Source organism: Chiloscyllium punctatum, chromosome 17 (assembly GCF_047496795.1).
Source record: "Chiloscyllium punctatum isolate Juve2018m chromosome 17, sChiPun1.3, whole genome shotgun sequence".
NCBI lineage: Eukaryota > Metazoa > Chordata > Chondrichthyes > Orectolobiformes > Hemiscylliidae > Chiloscyllium > Chiloscyllium punctatum.
This window is the reverse complement of record NC_092755.1, coordinates 93,540,301-93,566,100: the sequence shown is the minus strand read 5'-3', so window position 1 is coordinate 93,566,100 and position 25,800 is coordinate 93,540,301. Positions and strand designations below refer to the sequence as shown.

At 40.4% G+C, this 25,800-nt stretch overlaps 1 protein-coding gene across 3 annotated transcripts in view; it reads right to left on the bottom strand.

The window, feature by feature from the left end:
- Positions 1–25,800, bottom strand: part of LOC140488136 (acyl-CoA dehydrogenase family member 10-like) — a 60,516-nt gene that overhangs the window by 1,734 nt on the left and 32,982 nt on the right. For all 3 annotated transcript variants that reach the window (XM_072587950.1, XM_072587951.1, XM_072587949.1), the window contains 8 exons: positions 24,322–24,495; positions 16,664–17,070; positions 12,622–12,762; positions 12,378–12,515; positions 10,342–10,432; positions 8,960–9,118; positions 6,640–6,812; positions 600–743 (listed from right to left, as the gene is read on the bottom strand). In XM_072587950.1, coding sequence (XP_072444051.1) covers positions 600–743; positions 6,640–6,812; positions 8,960–9,118; positions 10,342–10,432; positions 12,378–12,515; positions 12,622–12,762; positions 16,664–17,070; positions 24,322–24,495 — 1,427 coding nt within the window. The remainder of the gene's footprint in view (positions 1–599; positions 744–6,639; positions 6,813–8,959; positions 9,119–10,341; positions 10,433–12,377; positions 12,516–12,621; positions 12,763–16,663; positions 17,071–24,321; positions 24,496–25,800) is intronic.

Below are 25,800 nucleotides of genomic sequence, written 5' to 3'. Positions count from 1 at the left end.
AAAGAGTACAATTCTAGTGACAATGCACAACCCAGCAAGAGTCAACACTCCACACCCAAAGGAGAAGAGGATCTTATATTCAGATAAATTTTTTAAAAGGCATAACTGTGAGCATCAGTGTGAGTGGCAGTAATCCTGCATATTCTGCACAAGTTATGGAAGGTATCAACAGTGCTTTCAAGCAATAACCTCCTCACTGACATTGGGGCCATTCAACCGCTGACCTCATTACAGCCTTTGTTATAACACAGATGAAAGAACTTAGTTCCAGAGATGAAGTGAGAGCCCTTGATGTTGAAACCGCATGTATGTGGCATCAAGCAAACTCTCTCATGTTGCTATGCAAAATTGAAAGTGGCCATCTTGAAAACCTTGGAACTGAATGTGTCATAGATGTTTCCAATCATAGAGGATAGGCTTGCTCAGTACAAGACAAAATGGATATAGCAAGAGAACTTCACCAGAATAGTAAGCATACTTCACACAATGACATTAGTTATGTCAGTTTCACATCACAATGCTTGTACAATTTCACAAAAGTCCTGTAGCAGTCTGATTTGATGGTACCAGGAGCATTGGAAGTTTACAAAAATATTTACCTTGTCACTCACTGTATCCATAAGTTGGGCAGCTTTCAGCACAAGCAGCCGTGCCTGTTCAATTTCTATCCGGGAGTTAGCAATGTCTGCCATGATAGTGCCCTGTTCAGCTAATGGTCTTCCAAAAGCCACTCGTGTTTTCACCTACATGCAATGAGTGGGAGATGGAAAAGTGAATTAGATCCCACATTACATTCTGATGCCCCTTTATAATATTGCAGATTATGTACGCCTGATGATTAAGGCCAGGGAGATGTCTCAGCTTTTTGTCTTTGTGGTTTGCTTAGTTGTACAATTGAGCCTTGAGATATATTGATAGAGTCATAGAGATGTACAGCACGGAAACAGATCCTTCGGTCCAACCTGTCCATGCCGACCAGGTATCCCAACTCAATCTAGTCCCACCTGCCAGCACCCGGCCCATATCCCCCCAAACACTTCCTATTCATATACCCATCCAAATGCCTTTTAAATGTTGCAATTGTACCAGCCTCCACCACTTCCTCTGGCAGCTCATTCCATACACATACCACCCTCTGTGTGAAAAAGGTGCCCCTTAGATCTCTTTTATATCTTTCCCCTCTCACCCTAAACCTATGCCCTCTAGTTCTGGACTCTCACCTCAGGGAAGATAACTTTGTCTATTTATCTTATCCATGCCCCTCATAATTGTGTAAACCTCTATGAGGTGACCCATCAGCCTCCGACACTCCAGGGAATACAGCCCCAGCCTGTTCAGCCTCTCCTTATAGCTCAAATCCTTCAACCTTGGCAACTTCCTTGTAAATCTTTTGTGAACCCTTTCAAGTTTCACAACATCTTTCTGACAGGAAGGAGACCAGAATTGCACGCAATATTCCAACAGTGGCCTAACTAACATTCTGTACAGCCGCAACATGACCTCCCACCTCCTGTACTCAATACTCTGACCAATAAAGGAAAGCATAGCAAATGCCTTCTTCACTATCCTATCTAACACTTTCAAGGAGCTATGAACCTGCATTCCAAGGTCTCTTTGTTCAGCAACACTCCCTAGGACCTTACCATTAAGCGTATATAACTTGCTAAGATTTGTTTCCCAAAATGGAGCACCTCACATTTATCTGAATTAAACTCCATCTGCCACTTCTCAGCCCATTGGCCCATCTGATCAAGATCCCGTTGCAATCTGAGGTAACCCTCTTCGCTGTCCACCACACCTCCAATTTTGGTGTCATCTGCAAACTTACTAACTATACCTCTTATGCTCGCATCCAAATCATTTATGTAAATGACAAAAAGTAGAGGACCCAGCACCGATCCTTGTGGCACTCCACTGGTCACAGGCCTCCAGTCTGAAAAACAACCCTCCACCACCACACCCTCTGTCTTCTACCTTTGAGCCAGTTCTGTATCCAAATTGTTGGTTCTCCTTGTATTCCATGAGATCTAACCTTGCTAACCAGTCTCCCATGGGGAACCTTGTCGAATGCCTTACTGAAGTCCATATAGATCATATCTTTGTTACTTCTTCAAAAAACTCAATCAAATTTGTGAGATATGATTTCCCACGCACAACGCCATGTTGACTATCCCTAATCAGTCCTTGCCTTTCCAAATACATGTACATCTTGTCCCTCAAGATTCCCTCCAACAACTTGCCCACCACCGACGTCAGACTCACTGGTCTATTGTTCCCTGGCATGTCCTTACCACCCTTCTTAAACAGTGGCACCACGTTAACCATCCTCCAGTCTTCCGGCACCTCACCTGTGACTATCGATGATACAAATATCTCAGCAAGAGGCCCAGCAATCACTTCTCTAGCTTCCCACAGAGTTCTAGGGTAGACCTGATGGTCCTGGGGACTTATCCACCTTTATGCGTTTCAAGACATCCAGCCGTAATATGGACATTTTTCAAGGTGTCACCATATATTTCCCTACATTCTATATCTTCTATATCCTTCTCCACAGTAAATATTGATGCAAAATACTCGTTTAGTATCTCCCCCATACTCTACGGCTCTACACAAAGGCCACCTTGCTGATCTTTGAAGGGCCCTTTCTCTCCCTAGTTACTTTGGATTCTCCTTAATTCTATTTGCCAAAGCTATCTCATGTCCCTTTTTTGCCCTCCTGATTTCCCTCTTAAGTATACTCCTACTTCCTTTATACTCATCTAAGGATTCACTCGATCTATCCTGTCTATACCTGACATAAGCTTCCTTCTTTTTCTTAACCAAACCCTCAATGTCCCTATTAATTTACAGGCAACTCAAACTGATACTAAAACAATATTGTTGTTTTCATTTAGTGAGGCTACAATACTGAAAACAATGTATTGTTACAGCGCTTGTTGGTCACACACAGTTTAAGGGCTGTCATTTGGATTACCACCTGGGTTAGGAAGATTCAAAATTAGCCAGAGATCCACTGTCAGCCAAAGTAAACTCTTCAGTTCCCCAATTTCTCACGTCATATTTCAGGAAGGATCACTCAAGCTAACTTTGCAAAACATTAAGAAAAAGCAAAAAAACAAATGTAGATGCTGGAAATCTGAAACATATATTGAAATACTAGAAACAATTGGCTGGTAAGGTAGCATTTGTATTTGATCAGACCAGTTCAAAACTTGGATCTGGACCTTTCTTCAAATCTGCAGATTAATGAGATGGAAGATTGTACTCACAATGAGGAGAATTCTTATCAGATTGTTGGCTCCAGTTAGAACGAATGAATGGATTAGCTTTATTGTCACATGTACTCGCATGAGTACAGTGAAAAGTTTACAAGTCGCCACTTATGGCACCATCTTAGGCACAAGGTACCTAGGTATATTCTTAAGTAAAAACTCTTAGGAAAAAAATTAGAAAAATAAAGAAATAAAAAGTCCAGCATTACCGACCTTCGGAAGCACAAAATCAGATAACACATTTAAAGAAGTAAAACGTCCAGAACAATGATAATACAATAAAAGAAAAGAAAGTTATAGGAAGAGAATTTAAGACAAAGTCTACTTCATAACTCTGGGCCCAAGATCCCAACTCCACTGCTGGAATCCCATGGTGGACACACTGCAATGCTGAAGGAAAAGCCACTTGGAGTCACAGATTGACTGAAGCCGCCATAAGTAAACCCAGATTGATGCTGATGATAACAGCCACTGAAGCTCCTGAAAGGACTTCCAGGCTGAACCAGACCAACCATGTCACCACAGAGACAGTGCAGAAGCCTCAAGGAACCCTGGGCCATTGGAATCCCAGGTTCTACAATTGCACACTTCATCCATTTATTTGTAGAGTGAGAAAAATAATACAAGAAAATATTCCACTCTTCTAATCCTACAACTAAGGAAGGCAATTTGTCTATAAAAAGGGAGTTCATTTTTTAAAAAAGGTATGCATGGAAGATGTGCTGCCAGTGAGAATTATCAGAATTAAAAATAGTAAAGATAATTTGCCAGCAATTCAACACTAGGAGGCAAAACCTGATGACTGTCAGATCCTAGTGAAAGCTGAAGATTGCCAATGGTAATTTGAAATCTAGCAAATGCGAAACAAAGATGGCTTTTGGACTTAGGGAAACAGCTTGTGGCAAAAGGGACAAAAAAGACCAAACAAGCTTTTGCTTGTTTGTGGGGTCATGTCTGGAGAGTACATCCTGGCTGATTCTTGAGTAAAAGGCTTCCTACAGTCACACCACTCCAGGAGGATCATTGTGTTTTAACAGAAAGCAGAAGTTGGCTATTAACGAGGTTAGTACCTGGGAATTGGTTCCAGTAAGTCTGGAAGAGACTCTATATTCAAACAGATGTCAGATATTGAAGCCTTAGGAAAAGACAGTCAATCTTTCAGGGAGGGACCAGAGCTGAAGTTTTTTAAAACTGTTTTTTTCTGTAGAGAAGAGTTTGGCTGCGATGACGCTGCATAAAGATTTGAAAGCTCCTTGCTTAATCTCCTTTCCCGCCCAAAGAGTAGAAAGCCAAGTTAGAGTGTTATTACTTTTACCAGACTGAACTGAAAAGGTAATCCTAATCGACGCTTCCAGAGAAGCAAACAAATAGTCTACAGCTGTGCCTGTGAAACAAAACATTGTGAAAACCAGTTAAAATTGGAGGCTGGACAGTGAAGAAAGTTACCTCAGATTACAACAGGATCTTGATCAGATTGGCCAATGGGATTAAGAGTGGCAGATGGAATTTAATTTAGATAAAAATGAGGTGCTGTATTTTGGGAAAGCAAATCTTAGCAGAACTTATACACTTAATGTTAAGGTCCTAAGGTCCTAGGGAGTGTTGCTGAACAAAGACACCTTGGAGTATAGGTTCACAGTTCCTTGAAAGTGGAGTCGCAGGTAAATAGGAAAGTGAAGACGACTTCTGGTATGCTTTCCTTTATTGGTCAGAGTATTGAGTACGTGTTGGGAGGTCATGTTGCGGCTGTACAGGATATTGATTAGGCCACTGTTGGAGTAATGCATGCAGTTCTGGTCTCCTTCCTATCGGAAAGATGTTGTGAAACTTGAAAGGATTCAGAAAAGATTTACAAGGATGTTGCCTGGGTTGGAGGATTTGAGCTATAGGGAGAGATTGAATAGGCTAGGACTGTTTTCCCTGGAGCGTCAGAGTCTGAGCCATGACCTTATAGAGGTTTATAAAATCATGAGGGACATGGGATAAATAGACAAAGTCTTTTCCCTGTGGTCGGGGAGTCCAGAACTAGAGGGCATAGGTTTAGGGTGAGAGGGGAAAGATATAAAAGAAACCTTTTTCACTCAGAGGGTGCTATGTGTATGGAATGAGCTGCCAGAATAAGTCATGGAGGCTAGTACAACTGCAATATTAAAAAGGCATCTAGATGGGTATATGAATAGGAAGGGTTTGGAGGGATATGCTGGTAGGCGGGACTAGATTGGGTTGGGATATCTGGTCGGCATGGACGGGTTGGACCGAAGGGTCCGTTTCCATGCTGTACATCTCTATGACTGGCCAGTTTTTGTATTTTTATTTATCCTTTAACTGTGTTTGTCTTTGTTTTGTGTGAATGGTGGCTGAAAACATATGTTTCGGGTTTGGAGCATAGACATTAATTAGATTAACTTGCTGTTTAATTTCGTGATTAGGTTTGGCTGTCTGTTTCTGTGTCATAACATAATGGAATTATTATAATCACAGCAAGTACTAAAGGATACAAGAAACGGACTTGAAAAAAGGGACACTAATTTATACAGCCTGAGAAAGGGATGTGGATACGTTTGGGTCATCTTTGGCAATGGATAGGCAAAAAGAACACTTGACTGACAATCCTAGTTCTTCGACCAGACTGGTAAGCTCTGATTGGTTAAGGTGTTACCATAAGAATGTAGCAGATCTTGTCAGTCCCTTTTTTATTCTCATGAAAAATGAGGCTATGTAAAAAATTATTTTTACCGACTGAAACTGCAATCTTGAGCGGAATTCATTCTTTTATTGAAAGGTGGGGAAACATCAACAATGCCCCTGAAGAAGTGGGTACACTCCATTTAGAGTGCAGAATGTGAGAAAATTTCCATTTGTGTGCAAAGGGTGCCAAACCACCATTTTGGTCAGAAAAAAGGAGGGTAATTCCCAATACGCAACTCAGAGATTCAGTATTGCTATTTAGTAAAATTTAAAATTTAAAAGAAGTAAAACACAATAGCATTACCAGGATACAGCACTTAAAATGTTAGTAGAAGAAAAGAATACAGCGTTAGAGTTTAAAACCTTGAAGATGAAGAAAATACTGCAACATTGCTATTGTATGGAATTTAAAAGTTTGAAGACGTATTAAGGGAATCAAAACAGCATTCATTTAATGCAGGATAAAGCGCTTTACAGTAAAGTAAATTATTTCATTTTCAGAGAATGTTATATTGTTAAAATATCTCTGAAATTTACTCAGGACATTTACCCTGATATGAGTAAAAAGCAATGGGAGATTGCATTAAACAGTCAGTCAGGGATACTTTTCAACATCTTTATTGGTCTAGATTTGAATGGAGGCATCAGTGATCAACTTCACTCAGTTTAAGACACTCACCCGCTCCTTCATGAGTTGTAATGCTCGATCTGCATAGCCAATGAGTCGCATACAGTGGTGTATCCTTCCTGGTCCAAGCCTTCCTTGAGCAATTTCAAACCCTTGGCCAGGCCCCAATAGAATGTTCTCTTTTGACACTCGAACATTTTCAAATAGAAGTTCGCCATGACCTCCTGCGGTAAAGTAATAGGTGTGTTTTTATGCCCAATCACACCTACAGCAATATCTCTCTGCTCTCACTATTACATCTGGATCATCTCTCTTCTCATTCACAGTTCAGATTGTTGCATCATTTCTACACCTTTCCCATCCCTCCAATCAAACTAGATCAATTCTCCCTCCCCTCCTGTCTTGGCACCTGGAAAGACTTCCAGTGCTTGCTCTCCAGACTAGTCACAGAAAACTTATTCAGAAAACATTACTATGCCATGACTTTGGTGGGCAGACACAATAGTTCTCAGTTGAGCCATCCAGCTTACAGCTTATTTTCCTAGATAGAAGGCAGCCTTGCGTGGCTGTGCCAGCACTTTGAAAAAAAAACCTCATTATTCCTACTGCCCTGCTCTTTTCCACATTGATCAATTTCCTTTTCAAGTACATATTGTCCAATTGCCCTTTGACAATTAGCATTGATTCTGCTTCCACCACTCTTTTCAGCACTGCGTACAACTTGTTACATTTCTTATGATCCCAGCCAAGGATAATAACGGACAAGCCACAATGAGACCTGCCTTGATGGACCAAAACTTTTAGTTTTTCTTTTTGTTTATTGTGGAGACAAGAGACTAAAAAATATAACAAGAGGATGCCAATGTACTTTTAACAAAACAATATAGTACACTATACAAGAACAACCTCATTCCAAACATCAGAACAAAAAATAATCCGTTACCCTCAGCAAGACTCTTACAGACATTCAAAGGTCATTGAAGAATCATTTCTATCTCCACATGAAAGTTTCTTGCTCAGCTGAGACACCTTTTTGCCACCTTTTTCTCAAATTTCTGTGCATTCACTCAAATGCTTCTTAAAATATTTCTCCCTAAAACCTTCAAATAAGTTGCTAAGTCAGTTCACTATTACTACTTAACACAGGTTCCTTAAAAATTTGTCTTCAACAACCTTACAAGATGTTTTCCTCTGTGACACCGCCACAGCCTATTGCTTCTCGAGTTTTCTTCTAAGCAAGTTTGGACACTTCCCCAGCTCTGACTGCGTGGACACTGTTAACTAACAGTATTTCTACTGTTATGGATCTCTTCTCTCGGAATGAACCTTCTGCTGTCCCATCTCTCTCTGGATTGTAAAACTCAAATCAGCAAACAGCTTAGCAATTTTATCTCAGAAAATTACATGGTTCTTCAAAATACTAGCTCTAATTCACTGTTCAAAACAGCTTCCTGAATTTTCTTTGAAAAAGACCGACACAGAACTGAAAACTAAAATAAATTTTTCATAGAATATATGTAGTTCCTAGATAATGATACATTATGAATCTTCAGCAGACATTAAAATATTTTTCCTGATCTCTCCTTAGCTTTTATGCTAATTACCTTTTGGTCTATGTTAATCAGACTCCTGCTAGTCAAAGCAGTTTGTCCATATTTGCTCTATCAAAATCCTTCATGTTATTCAAGTTTCCAAGTGAAATGCTTCACAGTAAAGGACTGCTTTATATTGAAGAGAAAACCAATTTTTACAGGCTTCTGTCTTGACTTATAGTCAATCTAACCTCAGCTTTCTCCCAATTAATTTGATAGGAACCACACATGGAAAACAACATGAGAGGCATTTCAGTTTTGTGAATTTTATGCTTGCCAAGATAACTTACATCACTACTAGAAAGTGGAACACTTTCATATTTTAAGTCCCTAATGTCAGCAACAATGCACCCTCAAATCGAATACAAGAGTCATGTACAGAACTCAAGTCCCCTCCACTTTGTTCCACCCTCACAATCACACCTGTTCTGAATCAGTACAACACTTTCTCACATTTACACCTGCCAACCTGTGGTCTCCTTGTACAGGGCCATAACGTTCACATCACATTACAGGCTGCTCAGAGCCTGAGAATATGGAATAGTCATGAATCAAGGTGAAACAAATGTACTAGGTGGAACACTTAGCCAATGGATGAAGAGAATTTCTAACACTGCATTACCCAAGATATATCAGATCCAAGTGTTGTCTAGGGTAGCCTCCAAATGTAAGCTTTCTGCCAGGATCAAGCACAAAGCCTGCTCATCTACACAGATTCCTCAACTGTACAACATGCTTTGACCTCACACAGGCACTGCTCCCATATTAGCCTGCCTTACCTGGAGGGTCTTCCATCCCATAAACTGATAGGGGTCGGACAACTTTAATCCCTGGTGTATCCATGGAAACCAGAATCATTGACTGCTGTCTGTGACGGTGAGCCTGTGGATTGGTTTTTCCCATAAACACACATAGTTTGCAGCGAGGATCCATTGCACCTGTCAAAACATAAAAAGCAGTAATTAGAACAATCATTCCCCAAAAAAATAAGGAATCACAGTAGGTTATCAGAGTTAGTATTACGTAACAGTGGTTTCATGGCTCACAGTAATTCAATTGTAACACCTTTATAATTTACTTCCTAGTTATGGTCATCAAGATACAAAAATACTAAATGAGGTAGCAGAAAAACTCAATGAAACTTGAGCTTAATATCTACATCATGTTATGCGACTCAAGCAATAACAAAGAGGATGCAAGCAGACAAAAAGGTGCAGCGAGGAACAGGAAGATCGATGCCAAGTGTAAACATAAGAAATAAGAGCAAACCATTCAGCCCTACAGGATGCTCTGTCTTTTAATGAGATCAAGATTGATCTGCTACTTCAACATCATTTTCCTGCAATATCTCATTCTCCCTTGATGTAGACATTTATCAATTTCAATCTTGAATGTACTGAATGACAGAAACTTTACAGCCCTCTGGGGCAGAGCTCCAAAGATTCATCACACTCTGAGTAAATAAGTGTTTCCTCATCACTGCCAAATGGCCTGCTCCTTATTTTGAAACTGTGTATTTTGGTTCTATACCCTAACCAAGGACAACATTCTTCCTGTGTTTACATTGCTGACCCTGTAAGAATTCTGTGTGATCAATGAGATCATCTCTCATTATTCTAAACTCCAGAGAATATAAGCACAATCAATTTAATTTTGTAACAAAAGGTAATCACTCAACCCCAAAAATTTATTTGGTGAACCTTCACTGCACTTCCTCTTTGGTAAGTATATATTTTCTTAGGCAAGGAGACTAAAACTGTACACAATACTCCAAATGTGTTCTCACTAAGGCTCTATATAATTGCAGTAAGACATCTTTGCTCCAAAATGCAAGTCTGCTTTAAGCGTGAAGTTGATTAACTCTGAGGAAAGACAAGAAGTGTACTTCAAAGTGCGTACATGGCAGTTTACATAGGATGAACCCAAACAGGCAAGTGAATAGAAAAGAGTGAAGTTAGGAAAACATCTACTGAAGTTATTGAACATCAGTTAAAATGCCACAACTAGAAGAGATGAATTTTCAGGCAAAACAGCTTCTTCACATCCCAATTTTTGTTGTATTTCCAAATTCTGATGCAAGAAATAAACAGTATACTAACTGCACCTCAATTTGGTTATTCTCATCCAATAATGTTGTGTACCTTTCTTCGATCATTCTTACCTGATGTCCACCATTTGTGACCATTCAGGATATAACTGTCTCCCTCTTCAACAATTGAGGCTTCAATGTTTGTGGCATCTGAAGATGCAACCTGCCCTTTGCAAGAACAACAAGGTGATATGGATTAACCAGAGACCTCTGAATGTCATTGTTACCTGTAGCCTTTCAAAGATACTATAACATTAAAAATTGAAACTTTACCAATGCCAAAAAGTACCTCAGTACCTGTACGTAAAAAAATAAAATTCCTCTTCCTTGAAGAATATCAATTATTTTTGGGATACAGTTCAAAGGACATTGCTGCACCACATTTAAAATGGTCATTCTTCATTTGGAAACATAGACTGTTGGCCAGTCATTTTCTGTCCTCATTCAATGTCCACAAATTCAACTTCCAACAAGGGTAAAAGGATAGTGAAGACAATTAGAGATTTCCCTTCATCTTAGCCAACTGAGGCAGATTGTAGTGATCTCTCTGCTGACAGAATGACTCTGTACATAACAAAAACCAACGCTCATAGATGCATACCTTAGTTCTACGGTTCATTTATTAACCAAGAGCAAAACAAAGTCTTCAGATATTAGAAACACTTTGACAAGATGTCACTGAAATGTAAGTGTAGGGCTGCTTAAACAGGTTAGATGGACTGGCCATGCTAAATTGGCCCGGGATTGCAGGCTAGATGGATTAGCCATGGCTAATGCAGGGCTACAGGGTTAGGATGGAGGGATGGGTCTGGGTGGGATACTATTTGGAGGGTCAGTGTGGATTTCATGGCTTACTTCTGCAATGTAGGAACTGTATGATTCTGTCTTTTGTACCTTCCTTGTGTCCTCTTCACAACTTACTTTCCTTTGTCATGATGTGGAAGAGGAGGAGTGGTCTGAAAACTTGTACTTCTAAATAAATCTGTTGGACTATAACCTGGTGTTGTGTGATTTTTAACTTCTATCTTTGTGGCATCAGCAAATTTTGTAATCATACCCTCTGTCCCTTCATCCAATTTATTTATATAAGTTGTAAACTGTTCAGTACTGATCCCTGTGGGACACCACTCATTACACCTTGCCAGCTGGAAAAAGTAGACTCATTTACATCTACTTTCCCTTTCCTGTTAGCTAGTTAATCTTCTATGCATGCCAATATGTTACTCCCACACCATGAACTTTTCTTTGCCACAATAATCTTTGATGTGGCACCTTATTAAATATTTTCTGGAAATCTAAGTGCAATACTTAGAGCATGTACAGTACTTCATCTCCTCAAAGAACTCCAATAGATTGGGCAGACATGACTTCCCTTTCACAAATCCATTGACTCTGCCTTTATCAAAGTTATTTATTGAAGTGCTCTACTATAACTCCTTTTATAATAGCTTCTAACATTTTCCCTTTGACAGACCTTAAGAAAACTAGTTACAATTTCCCTGCTTTCTGTTTCTCCCTCTTTTTGAATAAAGGATTTCCACTAACTATCTTCCAACTAATGGAATCAAGTGAGTTTTGGAAAATTAAAACCAATGCATCAACTATCTCACTAGTAGCTTAAGACCTGTGAATAAAGTCCATCAGGACAGGCCAATTGTCAGCCCACAACACTGACAATTTACTCAGTACCACACATCTGGAGATTGTGATTTTCCCAAGATCGTCCCTAACCCCCATTTCCTAATTTATCATTGGTTCTGAGATGTTATTTGTATCCCCCACTGTGAAGACTGTTGAAAAATACCTGTTCAATCATTTGCTATTTCCTTATTTCCCTCATTTTCTTGGGGGTCTAAAATAATACTTAACTCATTCAGATACTAATATCCCAGGTATTGAATTTATCTCTCAGTATTGGTACAGCCAAATCTGTGTTTTGAACTCAACTACATTAGGGGCACCAGAAGAATTTGAGTAATGTCAATTTATTTGCTGATGTATTTTCCATTAATGAAATGATTATCCTTAAAAATAAAAACAAAATATATTTCAGGGCTTCACTGACAATGTTTTAAATAGGAGTTAGAAATTCAGAATATTTATTTTACCTGGGGCTCAGTCATGGCAAAACATGATCTAATTTTTCCTTCTAATAACGGTAGAAGCCACTGTTCCTTCTGTGCTTCAGTCCCATATTTCAACAGGATCTCCATGTTCCCTGTATCTGGTGCAGAACAGTTGAAAGCCTGTAAGGGAGTGACACAACTTAAACTCATGGAATAAATTTAAATAGGCCATGCCAAGAAAAGTAAATAGATTCTTTTAACAAAGACTCACAAATAATTATTGTACCTCAGGAGCATGTAGAGACCTCCCCATGACCTCACAAAGGTGGGCATACTCCAGATTTGTCAGTCCAGCTCCATATTTAATCTCAGGATCAGTTTTCAATGGTAAAAACAGGTTCCAAAGACCTTTAGCTTTAGCTTCAGTCTGCAAGTGCAAAATGTAATCTTTTTGCTTAGTCACTATCTACAGAAAACATTTTCCAGTCATTTACATCCAAACGTATCATCTGCCACCACATACAATGAACCATCAGTCCTCAGAACAAAATAATATGTTATCAATATGGAATGACTTGCTGTGAATGACTAACCCAGGCACTTCCTAGTTGTTTTTGATATTTGCATTTGAGAGTGTGAAGATTTTAATATAAAAGTACTAACTGGAATGATTAAAATGTTAAATGGTAAAAATAATTTTATGGCTCTAATCTCCTCACCCCTTAAACTGCAAAATACACATAATTTTGATGACTCCAATTTACATTTGACTCCCATCACACATAACTACAAATCCCAGATTCTGTTACCTACATACAAACTCTGCTCCCCACATTTTATCATGTTCATCTTGCACCCACATTTTATCATGTTCATCTTGCACCCACATTCTTACTGACTTCTGGTGGCTTGTTAGCCTCAATACACAAACTTCAAAAATGTAATCTTTGATTACAAATGCCCTCACATTTAAGTTCCACTCCACCTTTGCAAATTTCCTCAGTCCTGTGCATAACCAACTCCAACTCAGGTCTGCTGTCAATTTTGAACCATTCCTCTCCTGTCAGAAGTTTCTGTCGACAGAGCGTTTGAACACTATGCCTAAACTTTTCAATCTTATTAGATTTCCATTCGTCTTCAATGCTCAAGTTTCCACAAAACATGGGCAGCACGATGACTCACAGTGCCAGGGACCCAGGTTCGATTCCAGCCTCAGGCAACTGTCTGTTCAGAGTTTGCACATTCTCACCATGTCTGCGTGGGTTTCCGCCAGGTGCTCCGGTTTCCTCCCACAATCCAAAGATGTGCAGGTTAGGTGAATTAGCCATGCTAAATTGCCCATAGTATTCAGGGATGTGTAGGTAAGGTGCATTAGTCAGGGGTAAATATTAGATAATAGGGTAGGGTATGTGTCTGGGTGGGTTATTCTTCGGAGGGTTGGTGTGGACTTGTTGGGCTGAAGGGCCTGTTTCCATAATGTAAGGATTTTGTGATTCAAACATTTCTGCCATCGATGATGAAAGGTGGGTAATTTATATATTATCACTTTTTAAGAATTTGGATTTAAAACGAGTGGTATATGATTTTTCTTTTGCAAAGGGATTTAATTAATTAGTTCAGTGTCGTTGGAATCATAATTTTAAACCTGTATGTGCCAGAAAGCAGATGCCTGAAGGCCTCCTGGATGGAATTTTGTCTATTCTGTGGGGTTTTACGAACAGAGGACATTGAAGTGTTTTACGTTTATTTCAGTTCAGAATAATCAGGATTGATTTTGGCTGGAAAAAAACCTAGAGATGGAAAACCTTGTTGAGCTCAATGTCTGAGGACAGATGTAAGTATAGCCTATCCTAGAAAGACAGAGTTTGTTTAGACCATTAAAGGGAACACATTTCAGTGTAAGAATCTCAAGTTGTGAGAGTCAAAGAAAAATGCTTTGCAGCTCACAGGACCAGAGGTGGAAAGAAGCAGTTAAATCAACCTACAGTTGTGATGGAGAAGGAAAATATCTCTCCATTTTGATTAACTGTAAAGTAATGGAGTTGGGAGTAGATGGGATTTTGTTTTGTTGAGTGCTTGAAATCTTTTAATTTGTATTGTATATAGATAGATTAATTTCAAAGTTTGGGAGAAGATTTGTAGCTCGGGTGCTCGTTGTTGTGGTTCTGTTCGCCGAACTGGGAATTTGTCTTGCAAACGTTTCGTCCCCTGTCTAGATGACATCCTCAGTGCTTGGGAGCCTCCTGTGAAGCGCTTCTGTGCTGTTTCCTCTGGCATTTATAGTGGCCTGTCTCTGCCGCTTCCGGTTGTCAGTTCCAGCTGTCCGCTGTAGTGGCCGGTATATTGGGTCCAGGTCGATGTGTTTGTTGATAGAGTCTGTGGATGAGTGCCATGCCTTTAGGAATTCCCTGGCTGTTCTCTGTTTGGCTTGCCCTATAATGGTAGTGTTGTCCCAGCAGAAGTTAGAACAAACAGTTTTACCACAAATTCAACCCAAACTCTGGGTCAGATATGTGGATGACACCTTTGTAATAATTAAATACACAGAAATAGAGAACACACACCAGATCATCAACGCCACACTCACAGGAATCCGATTCACTAGAGAGGAAGAAAAGGACAACCAACTCCCATTCCTAGACGTGATGGTACAGAGAACACTGAACGGAGAATTCACCACAAAGGTTTACAGGAAAGCCACACACACAGACCAAGTCCTAAACTATGAAAGCAACCACCCCAACACACACAAACGAAGTTGCATCAAGACACTATTCAAAAGGGCCACAACACACTGCAGCACACCAGAACTGCAAAAAGAGGAAGAGGAACACCTATACAAGGTATTCGCCAAAAACTGATACCCTCGCAATTTCATCAACAGATGCCTAAGGGAAAGACAACGGAACGAGGACATGCCACAACCCAAAGGACTAGCCACACTACCATACATCAGGAGCATTTCCGAACTGACAGCCAGACTACTGCGACCACTAGGACTCATAACAGCACACAAACCAACAGCCACTCTCAGACAACAACTCACCAGAACGAAGGACCCGATACCCAACATGAGCAAAACCAATGTAGTGTACAAAATCCCATGCAAGGACTGCACAAAACACTACATAGGACAAACAGGAAGACAGCTAACGATCCGTATCCATGAACACCAACTAGCCACGAAACGACACGACCAGCTATCCTTAGTAGCCACACTCACAGGTGACAAGCAACATGAATTCGACTGGGACAACACTACCATTATAGGGCAAGCCAAACAGAGAACAGCCAGGGAATTCCTAAAGGCATGGCATTCATCCACAGATTCAATCAACAAACACATCGACCTGGACCCAATATACCGGCCACTACAGCGGACAGCTGGAACTGACAGCCGGAAGCGGCAGAGACAGGCCACTATAAATGCCGGAGGAAACAGCACAGAAACGCTTCACAGGAGGCTCCCAAGCACTGAGGATGTCACCTCGACAGAGGACGAAACGTTTGCAAGACAAATTCCCAGTTCGGCGAACAGAACCACAACATAGATTAATTTGTTTTCCAATCTTTCTTTTGCACACCAAACTTTAGTTTTGTGTTCATGTTTCAGTAAAAGACTGCCACATTAAATTGAAAAAAAAAATCCATTGGGCCAGATCTCATTCTAGAATCTAACTCATCCAGTAGTAACAGATGGGATCATTACACACCTTTTAAAAATTATTCTGTTTCCACATTCATACTTTGTCTATCTTGATGTTCATGATCTCTCCCTTTTATGAAGAACCTTGTTGTTACAAGAGAATTTTGTATTACATTTTTTTATCTCCCTAATTCTTTTGGAATTTCTGCACAGCTATGAGCCACTCTATAACATCTATAGTAAGTGAACAGCTCCGACAAGCATCATCTGAGTTTGGTATTGAAGATCAACCTAGTTTTCAAACTGCAGAATATTTCACTAGTCTATTCAGTGAAAGATTTCCCTATTGTATTGAATGGAGCATCCTCCGACTGTATATGAAAATGGAAAAGGTAATTAAACATTTATTATTTTCTTAAGAATTTATTTTCCAAAATTGCTCCAAATCGGAGAAAGTCTTATAAAACCATTATTTTTTCCTTTAATTCAGTCTATAAAATATATCACGTTATGATATCTTGTGAAAGAAAATCTCTCCAATTTTCTCTTTTCTACTTTAACCCAGGTACAGAGCAGTTGCTCCCTAACATTTTTGTTAAAAATTACTTCTAGAGGTTTGACCTGGTCTAAATTATTTCAGAATGTAGAGATTCTGAATATCTTTTACAGCAGTTAAACATACTTTCAGTTTCTCCATTTTAGGATTTGGAGTCCATCGATTTTCATCCCTCTGGTGGTCCGTTAGTTCCCGTTCCAGAGGATAGATGTGTTTATCCATGAACATAGTCAGCTGGTGGTACAACTCTTGGACCCGAGGAGATAGCCCTTCAGACGAGATAATTAAATGCCCTTTAGGGACTGATATCAAATGCTTGGAATGGTTATTAAGTGAAAGAGTAGATAAGAAATTTGTTGCTGATGATCTCTGTCTGTTCCATGTAGAATACTTTCTCACTGGAGGGTTTGGATTTCTAGTAGGGATTGATTTGAATTTTCTGAATCCTTCTCTTATAGCAAACATCCAGGACAACTCAGCTGTGCTCTCTACAAGTTTTCCAGCTGTTTCAGCTTTAGTTGAACTTGCCTGACCTAAACAGAACATTGCAAAAAGAAAGATGAGATTATGGAAATGTGCACATCTCAGGATGTGTACAATGATGATAAAGATTCTAATTTGGATATCATAGAGTTGATTAAATATTTCACTATTGGACAAGCTTTTAATAGAATAAATATACAAGGGCTAGTAATATATTGACAGAACATTTATTAAGCATTGTATTATATTGAGAAACTGTGCTGAAGACATTCAGAAAGAGAAGATCATGTTCATTGTATTGCTTCATCGAAGGTAGACAACCACCAACACAATATTAGCTTGATTCAATGTTAACCCTCTCAAATGAATTAGAGATTCCAAGCTCAACCTCTCGGACTAGAACATAGAGTCTAAGCTTATGGTTCAGTGCTGCAATAAATAGTAACTTTTACACTGTTGATGCCATATCTCAGCTGAAATATTAAAGCAAAGCATTGTTCTAATGACTTGCTATGTGCAAAATGATCACTATGTTTGTCACAAAACAAAAATGTATAACTTTAAAGGTAATTATAAAATGCATTAGAATGTTGTGAAAACACCTTTCTTCTTTATATATGTGAGCAAGAATAGAAAGTGTTCGTTTATATTGCATTCTCTAATCAATATTCATTTATTGATATCTTGAAAGGGCAAAATGTCACAGCCAGGAAATTTAGGCTCATTCACTTGGCTTCAGTTGTAGGAAGGTTAAGAGAAAGGATCATTTGAGATTCTCTTTACAGAGAAGGGATTATTAAAAAACATGCAATATGGTTGGTGGAAAAGGTCATATTGTAAAAACTGGATGAATTCTTCTAGGGGGCTACTAGATTGCTGAGAGATAGCCAAGAGGACATTGTAAATGCTGAAAATTCAAATGTACAATTTCAACATTTACATTAGATTCTAATAGATAATGTGGGATTGGAAAGCAGATCTAGGCTGGATTGGAAAAACTTTTCATTAATAGGGGAAACTGGTTACAGGTGGAATCTTATAAATGTTGTGCACTAGCCTTTAACAGTTCATTAACAATTTATATCAATGATCTAAATGGAGCACTGGGAATACTGTCAGTAAACTTACAAGTGCCACACGATCTGTGCTCGTGATAGATACCTTGAGAGGAAAACATGGTTCCAATTTTACTTAGATATGGTGGAGGAAAGGACTGGGATCTGGCAGCTGACATTTAATGTAGATTCTGGAAACAACAATGGCAAACACAGCCCTGTTGCCCCTGCAAAGTCCTTCTTACCAACATTTGGGATTTTGAACTAAAACTGGGAGAGCTATCTTCGAGAATAATCAAGCAACAGCCTGACATGGTCATACTTACAGAATCATAACTTACAAAGTCCCAGATAATACATCACCATACTTGGGTATGGAAAGTCCAACTAGCAAGACAAACCCAGTAGAGGTGGCAGCACAGTGCTATACAATTAAATGGTAAGTGTCCTTAATATTGTCTCCTCAACGAGTCTCCTCCTCAGCTGATATATCAGTACCCTTCCATGGTAAATACCACTTGGAGGAAGCACTGAAGTAAGCAAAAGTGCAGGATATGTGCTGGGTGGGAAATTCATTGTCCATCACTGTTGTTCAGTAGCACCATTAACTGACTGAGCTGATCAGGTATTAAAGGACATTACAGCTAGACTGGTTCTGCAACAGGTAGTAACAGAACCAACAAAAAAGAAAAACATACTTGATTTCATCCTCACCAATCTGTTTGCCACAGATGTATCTGTTCCTGATGGTATCAACAGAAATGACTGCTGCACAGTCCTTGCAGGGGTGAAGTCCTTTCTTAATGTTGAGGATACCCTCCATTGTGCTGTGTGGTACTGCACGGGATAGACGTAAAACAGATCCAGCAACTCAAGACTGGACACCAATGAGGTGCTGTGGGCCATCAGCAGTGCTCAAACAAAACCTGCAATCTCATGGCCTGGCACATCCTCCCTTCTCCCAGTACCATAAAATCAGGGATTGACCCTGATTGAATAAAGCATGTAGGTGGTCATGACAGGAGTGGCATCTGGCATACCTAAAAATGAGATATGAATCTCTAATACGAGATTATTTACATGCCAAACAGTGCAAGCACCAAATAATAGACAGGACTAAGCAATTTCACAATCAATGGATCAGATCTAAGCTCTGCAGACTTGCCACATCCAGTTGTAAATGGTTGGCAGCAATTAAACAAGGCTCTACAAACATCCCCATCCTCAATGATGAGGAAGCCCAGCACAACACTGCAAAAGACAAGGCTGAAACAATGCAACAATTCCTATCATGGTCATCTCTTCCAGCTGTGCAGAACTTGTCCCATTATTATGTGTGGTATATTTAGATTTTGCATTTTTTTTATGAACTATAGTTATATTCGGCTTTTAGTCTCCCCAGACCAGTAAATAATTTCAGAAAACCCTCTTTGAAGGCATGCTGATTAACCTTATCCACTTTCCTGATAAGATTGATATCTTTTCAAGCTTTTTTATTTAAATGAGAGGATTCATGTTTCTGCATATTATACATTGTTTGCAATATCTACTTTTCCTTGTACTTACGTACTGCCTGTACTTTTCTCTTGATTAGTAATTCGATCCCTTCTGGATTGTGTAATTGAGTTTTTATGGGCTGCAGGCAATGCACTGATAACTACAGTTTGTTGTCTGATGAAACTGTTACACTCACTTTAGCATCCAGCTTAACATTGGTTGTATGTTCCTTGAAATATTCCAGAATGGGGTCATTGAGCTCACCAGGAAACATATTTATTCTCATCTAGCAGCGATTCTTCAACTTTACGAATTGTCTTTTACCTGTGAAAAGGTTTTCTTTGGAACTATGAAGGTAGAGGTTTTACTTCAACACATCTTCTCAAGATGGTTAATTTTCCTGCAGAGAAAGCATTCTATGATTGCAGGACACTGCTCATGCCTCTGGGTCTTTTTGGCACCACTGGCAGAATTTTATAGCATCTTGCATTTTCTCTCCTAATGATGGTTTCATTTCTGATGCTTCATTTACAGTCGTGCTCTTTCGGAACTATATTGTCATTGGAGGTTTCCTGAATAAAGGTTTTCTTCACCAGACCTGCTTGTCTGACCAGCTTTTTTTCTAAGATGAGATTTTCCTTAGATTGCAATAAATTTGCTTGGTATTGATCAACATTACTGACTGCAATGCAGTGTCATTAATTCTGCTTTTAGGTCTCCACACTTTCATCCATTAACTAATCTGTAAGGGCATTAATGAAAGTATTCACTGATTCAGCTGGTTTCTGGGCCCTTTTTGAATTTGACCCTTTCAAGAACCTTATTGTTCTTCAATCTGAAATTGTTGTCAAGAACTTAAGACCTCAAATGTATCTCATGTCTCACTGATACTTTGTCTTGCAAAAACATTGCCTGCTACTGTTCCAGTGAAACAGAGTCACTGGCCAATCCTGAAGCAATTTTGTATCATAAGAATACTTTGTTTCCCAAGAGTCCAGTTTTGAGTTTGATTTGGCCACCTTTCATGTGGTTAAATCTCTCAGATAGTGTAAATTTAGCTCCTTCTGCAACACCTTCCAAACCTACATACTCTACTGCCTAGAAGGACAAAAGCAGCAGATGCATGGGAAACCACCTGCAGTTTCCCTCCAATTCTAATGGGGAATTATATCATCGCTCTTTCACTATCACTGCATCAAATCTTGAAAATTTCTTTCCTAACAGCACTGTGGGTCTTTCTAAATCCCAAGGACTGCAGCAGTTCAAAACGGCAGGTCACCATCACCTTCTCAAGGGCAATTAGGGATGGGTAATAAATACTAGGAGAAAGTGAGGACTGCAGATGCTGGAAATCAGAGTTGAAACGTGTGGCGCTGGAGAAGTACAGCAGGTCAGGCAGCATCCGAGGAGCAGGAGAATCTATACTTCAGGCGTAAGCCCTTCATCAGGAATGTTTGGGAGCAGGGGGAGCTGAGAGATAAATAGAAGGGTGAGGGTGGGGATGAGGATGAGGATGCTGGGAAGGTGAAAGGTAGTTACAGGCAGGGAGTGATGGTAATAGGTCAGAACGGAATAGGTGGGAAGGAAGATGGACAGGTGGGACAGTACCGAGTTGGAGGATTGGATCCAAGATGAGGTGGGGAGGGGAGATGAGGAAACTGCTGAAGTCGACATTGATGTCATGTGGTTGGTGCTATACTGGGCATCATCCTCTTCCATTTCTGCTACCTACTATCAGACCTCACCACCAGAGATATATTTCCCATCCCACCCTATCGGTATTCCGCAGAGACCATTTCCTCCATGACTCCCTCATTAGCTCCATGCCTACCCACCAATCCATCCTCTATTCCTGGCACCTTCCCTTGCTGCCACAACAGATTGAGAAAATGAGGGCTGCAGATGAGAGTCGATAAGTGTGGCGCTGGAAAAGCACAGCAAGTCAGGCAGCATCCGAGGACAGAAGAATCGACATTTCAGGCATAAGCTCTTCCTTATGCCCGAAACATTGATTCTCCTGCTCCTCAGATGCTGCCTGGCCTGCTGTGCTTTTCCAGCAACACACTTTCAACTGTCACAATAGATGTAAGACCTGTGCCCACATCTAAGCCTTCACCTCCATCCAAGGCCCCAAAGTATCCTTCCATGTAACTCTATGCCATTAGACAGAGATTTTCCTGCACATCTAAACACCTCATCTACTGTCTCCGTTGCTTTTGATGTGGTCTCCTGTATACTGGAGAGACAGGACGCCAAGTTGTGGAACGTTCAGGGAACATCTCTGGGACACACGCACCAAACAACACCACCGCCCTGTGGCCGATCACATCAACTCCCCCTTCCACTTCGTCGAGGACATGCAAGTCCTGGGCCTCCTCCACTGCCAAATCCAAACCACCCAACTTCTGGAGGAAGAATGCCTCATCTTCCGCCTTGGGACTCTCCAACCACACGGCATCAACGTCGACTTCACCAGTTTCCTCATCTGCCCACCCCCCACCTCATCTCAAATCCAATCCTCCAACTCGGCACCGCACTCTTGAACTGTCCTACATGTCCATCTTCCTTCCCAACTATCCACTTTACCCTCCCCTCTGACCTATCACCATTACCCTCCACCTGCATTTCCCTATTGCTTTCCCAGCTACCTCACTCTGTCCACCCCCACCCTCCTATTTATCTCTTAGTTTCCCCCCAACATTCCCGAAGAAGGGCTTATGTCCGAAATGTCGATTCTAGTGCTCATTGGATGCTGTACTTTTCCAGTGCCACACTTTTTGACTCTAATAAATACCAGCCAAGCAAGAGATGCCCACATCACATGAACAAATTTTTAAAAATCCATGGTTTTTCGGAGGTTGCGGGTAGATTACTTGAAGTTTTACTGGATTAGTGGTCCTGGAAAAGCACAGCAGTTCAGGCAGCATCCAACGAGCAGCGAAATCGACGTTTTGGGCAAAAGCCCTTCATGAGGACTAAAGGCAGTGAGCCTGAAGCATGGAGCGATATCAGGCTCACTGCCTTTATTCCTGATGAAAGGCTTTTGCCCGAAACGTCGATTTCGCTGCTCGTTGGATGCTGCCTGAACTGCTGTGCTCTTCCAGGACCACTAATCCAGTATTTGCTTTCCAGCATCTGCAGTCATTGTTTTTACCTACTTGAAGTTTTACATTTCTCTTCCAGTATTGGAAGTTTTTCCATAATGCCCAGTCTTCTACCGATTCCCGCTGCAGAGTTATCCTGGAGAATCAATCAGGTATACTAGGCATTAATTTCTTCAACCTTTTAAAAGCTGCTGAAAAAGCAGATCAGTTAATTTATTTCAATAATTTCTTTACTACCTTCCTACGAGGTGGTGAGTATTTGCAGCCATTTTTTGATTTTGATTTTCTGTGCTACCTTGCTGTCACCATATGTGGTGGAGCAACCTCAGATCGGGACTGCAGAGTTTTTATTATAAGCTACCCTTGCTAGGGGTCTGACTGTTCCCAGTGCGGCTTGCCTAGTTTATGTAGGGTTGCTCACCTGATCTACGATTTTTGCTTGTTACTTTGACTCAAAGCCTGAGATTTGTAGATTGGCATTTTCTTCTTAAACCACCAAATTTTTCTGACTGCCTTGAAAGCCTTTCCAAGTTGATTTTCAGATTCTGAGTGTCTCCACTTCATCCTTGGAGGAATATTGGGGTTCTTCAATTGTCTGCTAGCGAGTTCTGCAGTTTTGGCATCTCTTTTTCAAGTCTGATTTTTAATCTTCTTTAAAGTTGCACTTCTGGTACTTTGGGGTCCATCACAACTGCCATCAGGTTGTATGTTACTTGAGGTCTGGAGAGATGACTGACTCATTGGTATGGTCAAACAACTAGTTTTTTTATTTATCAATGACATAACTAATGTGTATTACACCACACACCATGATCATTCTTCTCCCAAAGTGTGTTCCCAGTTCAGGAGGTAGGGCAGCAACATTAAAAATGGCTGATCTGGTCAATGTGCAGATGTACTCACAACACAGATGCAACAGCAAAGAACACACAGAAATACGCAATTCCTACTGGCAGGAATATTTTGCATATTTCACTGTCAAAATAGTCAATCTCACAATCAAAAGAAAAAAAGTTTTTCATTCTTTTTGCTTGCTGTCAATGTAAGCTCGAACAGCACTTAACACAGAAACCACATATTTCAAACTGCACTTCTGCATGTTGGTTGCTGCACCCTGTAGTGGCGTCCATAAATGCTTTAATGTTCTCCAAGTCAACCATATGTTTTCTTTTTATCCTCATTATCACACAGTCCCAGACCTGAACTCTTACAACCCTTATGCTCCAATCACAATTTGGGGGACCAGCGTGTCTTTTTCATAAGTACGTGCAATTTCTAGCAAGTGTTCTTAGATAGTGCTCAGGAGTGTAAGAATCCTTGCTGTTCTTTCTCACTGTCACCTGCTGAAGGCAAATAATCCGTAACTTTTGTGGTTAATATGGCTTGGTACTAATCTGTATAGCTTAGTTTGACATGTAGTTCCTTTATCTTTTGAGATGATGTTTCATAAGAACATAAAAATAGCAGGAGTAAACCATTTGGCCCCTCAAACCTGCTGTCCATTCAACAAGATCATGGCTGATCTGTTGTAGGCCTCAACTCCTTTTTTGTGCCAGCTCAGCATAGCCATCAACTCCCTTTGATCATTGTATAATTTATTATTCCTCCATTCCTCACTAATAGAAAACACTTGAAAGATTCTCACCTTGAAGTGACCGCTTATAGACTCCTTGGAGTATGGCTGTGACTCGGAAAAAGGAAAATGCCATATAAAAATTCCAGTTTTTGACAGGATTTATACCCATCTTATCGCAATACATAGTAAGATATTCCAGATCAGATGGGATTCCAAGCTCTGTCAAATCACAATTATTCAACCCTACGGTAGAAGGAAAAGACATGTATAAATTGATATTGCAATTGATTAGAAAATAATCTGTTAGCTGTTGTGCCAGAGGCTGAGTGTTATGACACAGATCTCGAAACCCTCCGCTAATTAAAACCAAATACCTGGAAAAGCTCGCCTCGTAATCTCCTAAAAGTGCGAGTGAGTGAAAGAGACCTCCTAATTTCCACTGTTTATAGAAAAAAAATAATTTACTTTCCTAACTCTTAACAGTGAACACTCAACAGAAACAAATAACAAATCTGAATCCCCTTTTTCCTAACTAATTACTATCTGACCCCAGCTCTATAAAAATGCAGCTAAGCCTTTTCCCTGGGGTAGGTCGGGGAGTCCAGAACTAGAGGGCATAGGTTTAGGGTGAGAGGGGAAATATATAAGAGACCTACGGGGCAACTTTTTCACACAGAGGGTGGTACATGTATGGAATGAGCTGCCAGAGGAAGTGGTGGAGGCTGGTACAATTCCGACATTTAAGAGGCATTTGGATGACTATATGAATAGGAAGAGTTTGGAGGGGTATGGGCCGGGTGCTGGCAGGTGGGACTAGATTGGGTTCTGATATCTGGTCGGCATGGACGGGTTTGACCGAAGGGTCTGTTTCCATGCTGTACATCTCTATGACTCTACGACCTGATCAGGGGTACCCTAGAACACTGTGGGAAGCTAGGGAATTTATTGCTGGGCCTCTTGCTGAGATATTTGACTCATTGATTGTCACAGGTGAGATGCCGGAAGCCTGGAGGTTGGCTAACGCGGTGCCACTATTTAAGAAAGGTGGTAAGATCAAGCCAGGGAACTATAGACCAGTGAGCCTGACGCCGGTGGTGGGCAGGTTGTTGGAGGGAATCCTGAGGAACAGGATGTATGTGTATTTGGAAAGGCAAGGATTGTTTAGGAATAGTCAACATGGCTATATGCCTGAGAAATCATGTCTCACAAACTTGATTGAGTTTTTTGAAGTAACAAAGAGGACTGATGAGGGAAGTGTGGTAGATGTGACCTATATGGACTTCAGTAAGCCGTTCGACAAGGTTCCCCATGGGAGACTGGTTAGCAAGGTTAGATCTAATGGAATACAGGGAGAAGTAGCCATTTGGATACAGAACTGGCTCAAAGTTAGAAGATAGACGGTGATGGTGGAGAGTTGTTTTTCAGACTGGAGGCCTGTGACCAGTGGAGTGCCACAATGATTGGTGCTGGGTCCACTATTTTTCATCATTTATATAAATGATTTGGATGTGAGTATAAGATGTATAGTTAGTAAGTTTGCAGATGACA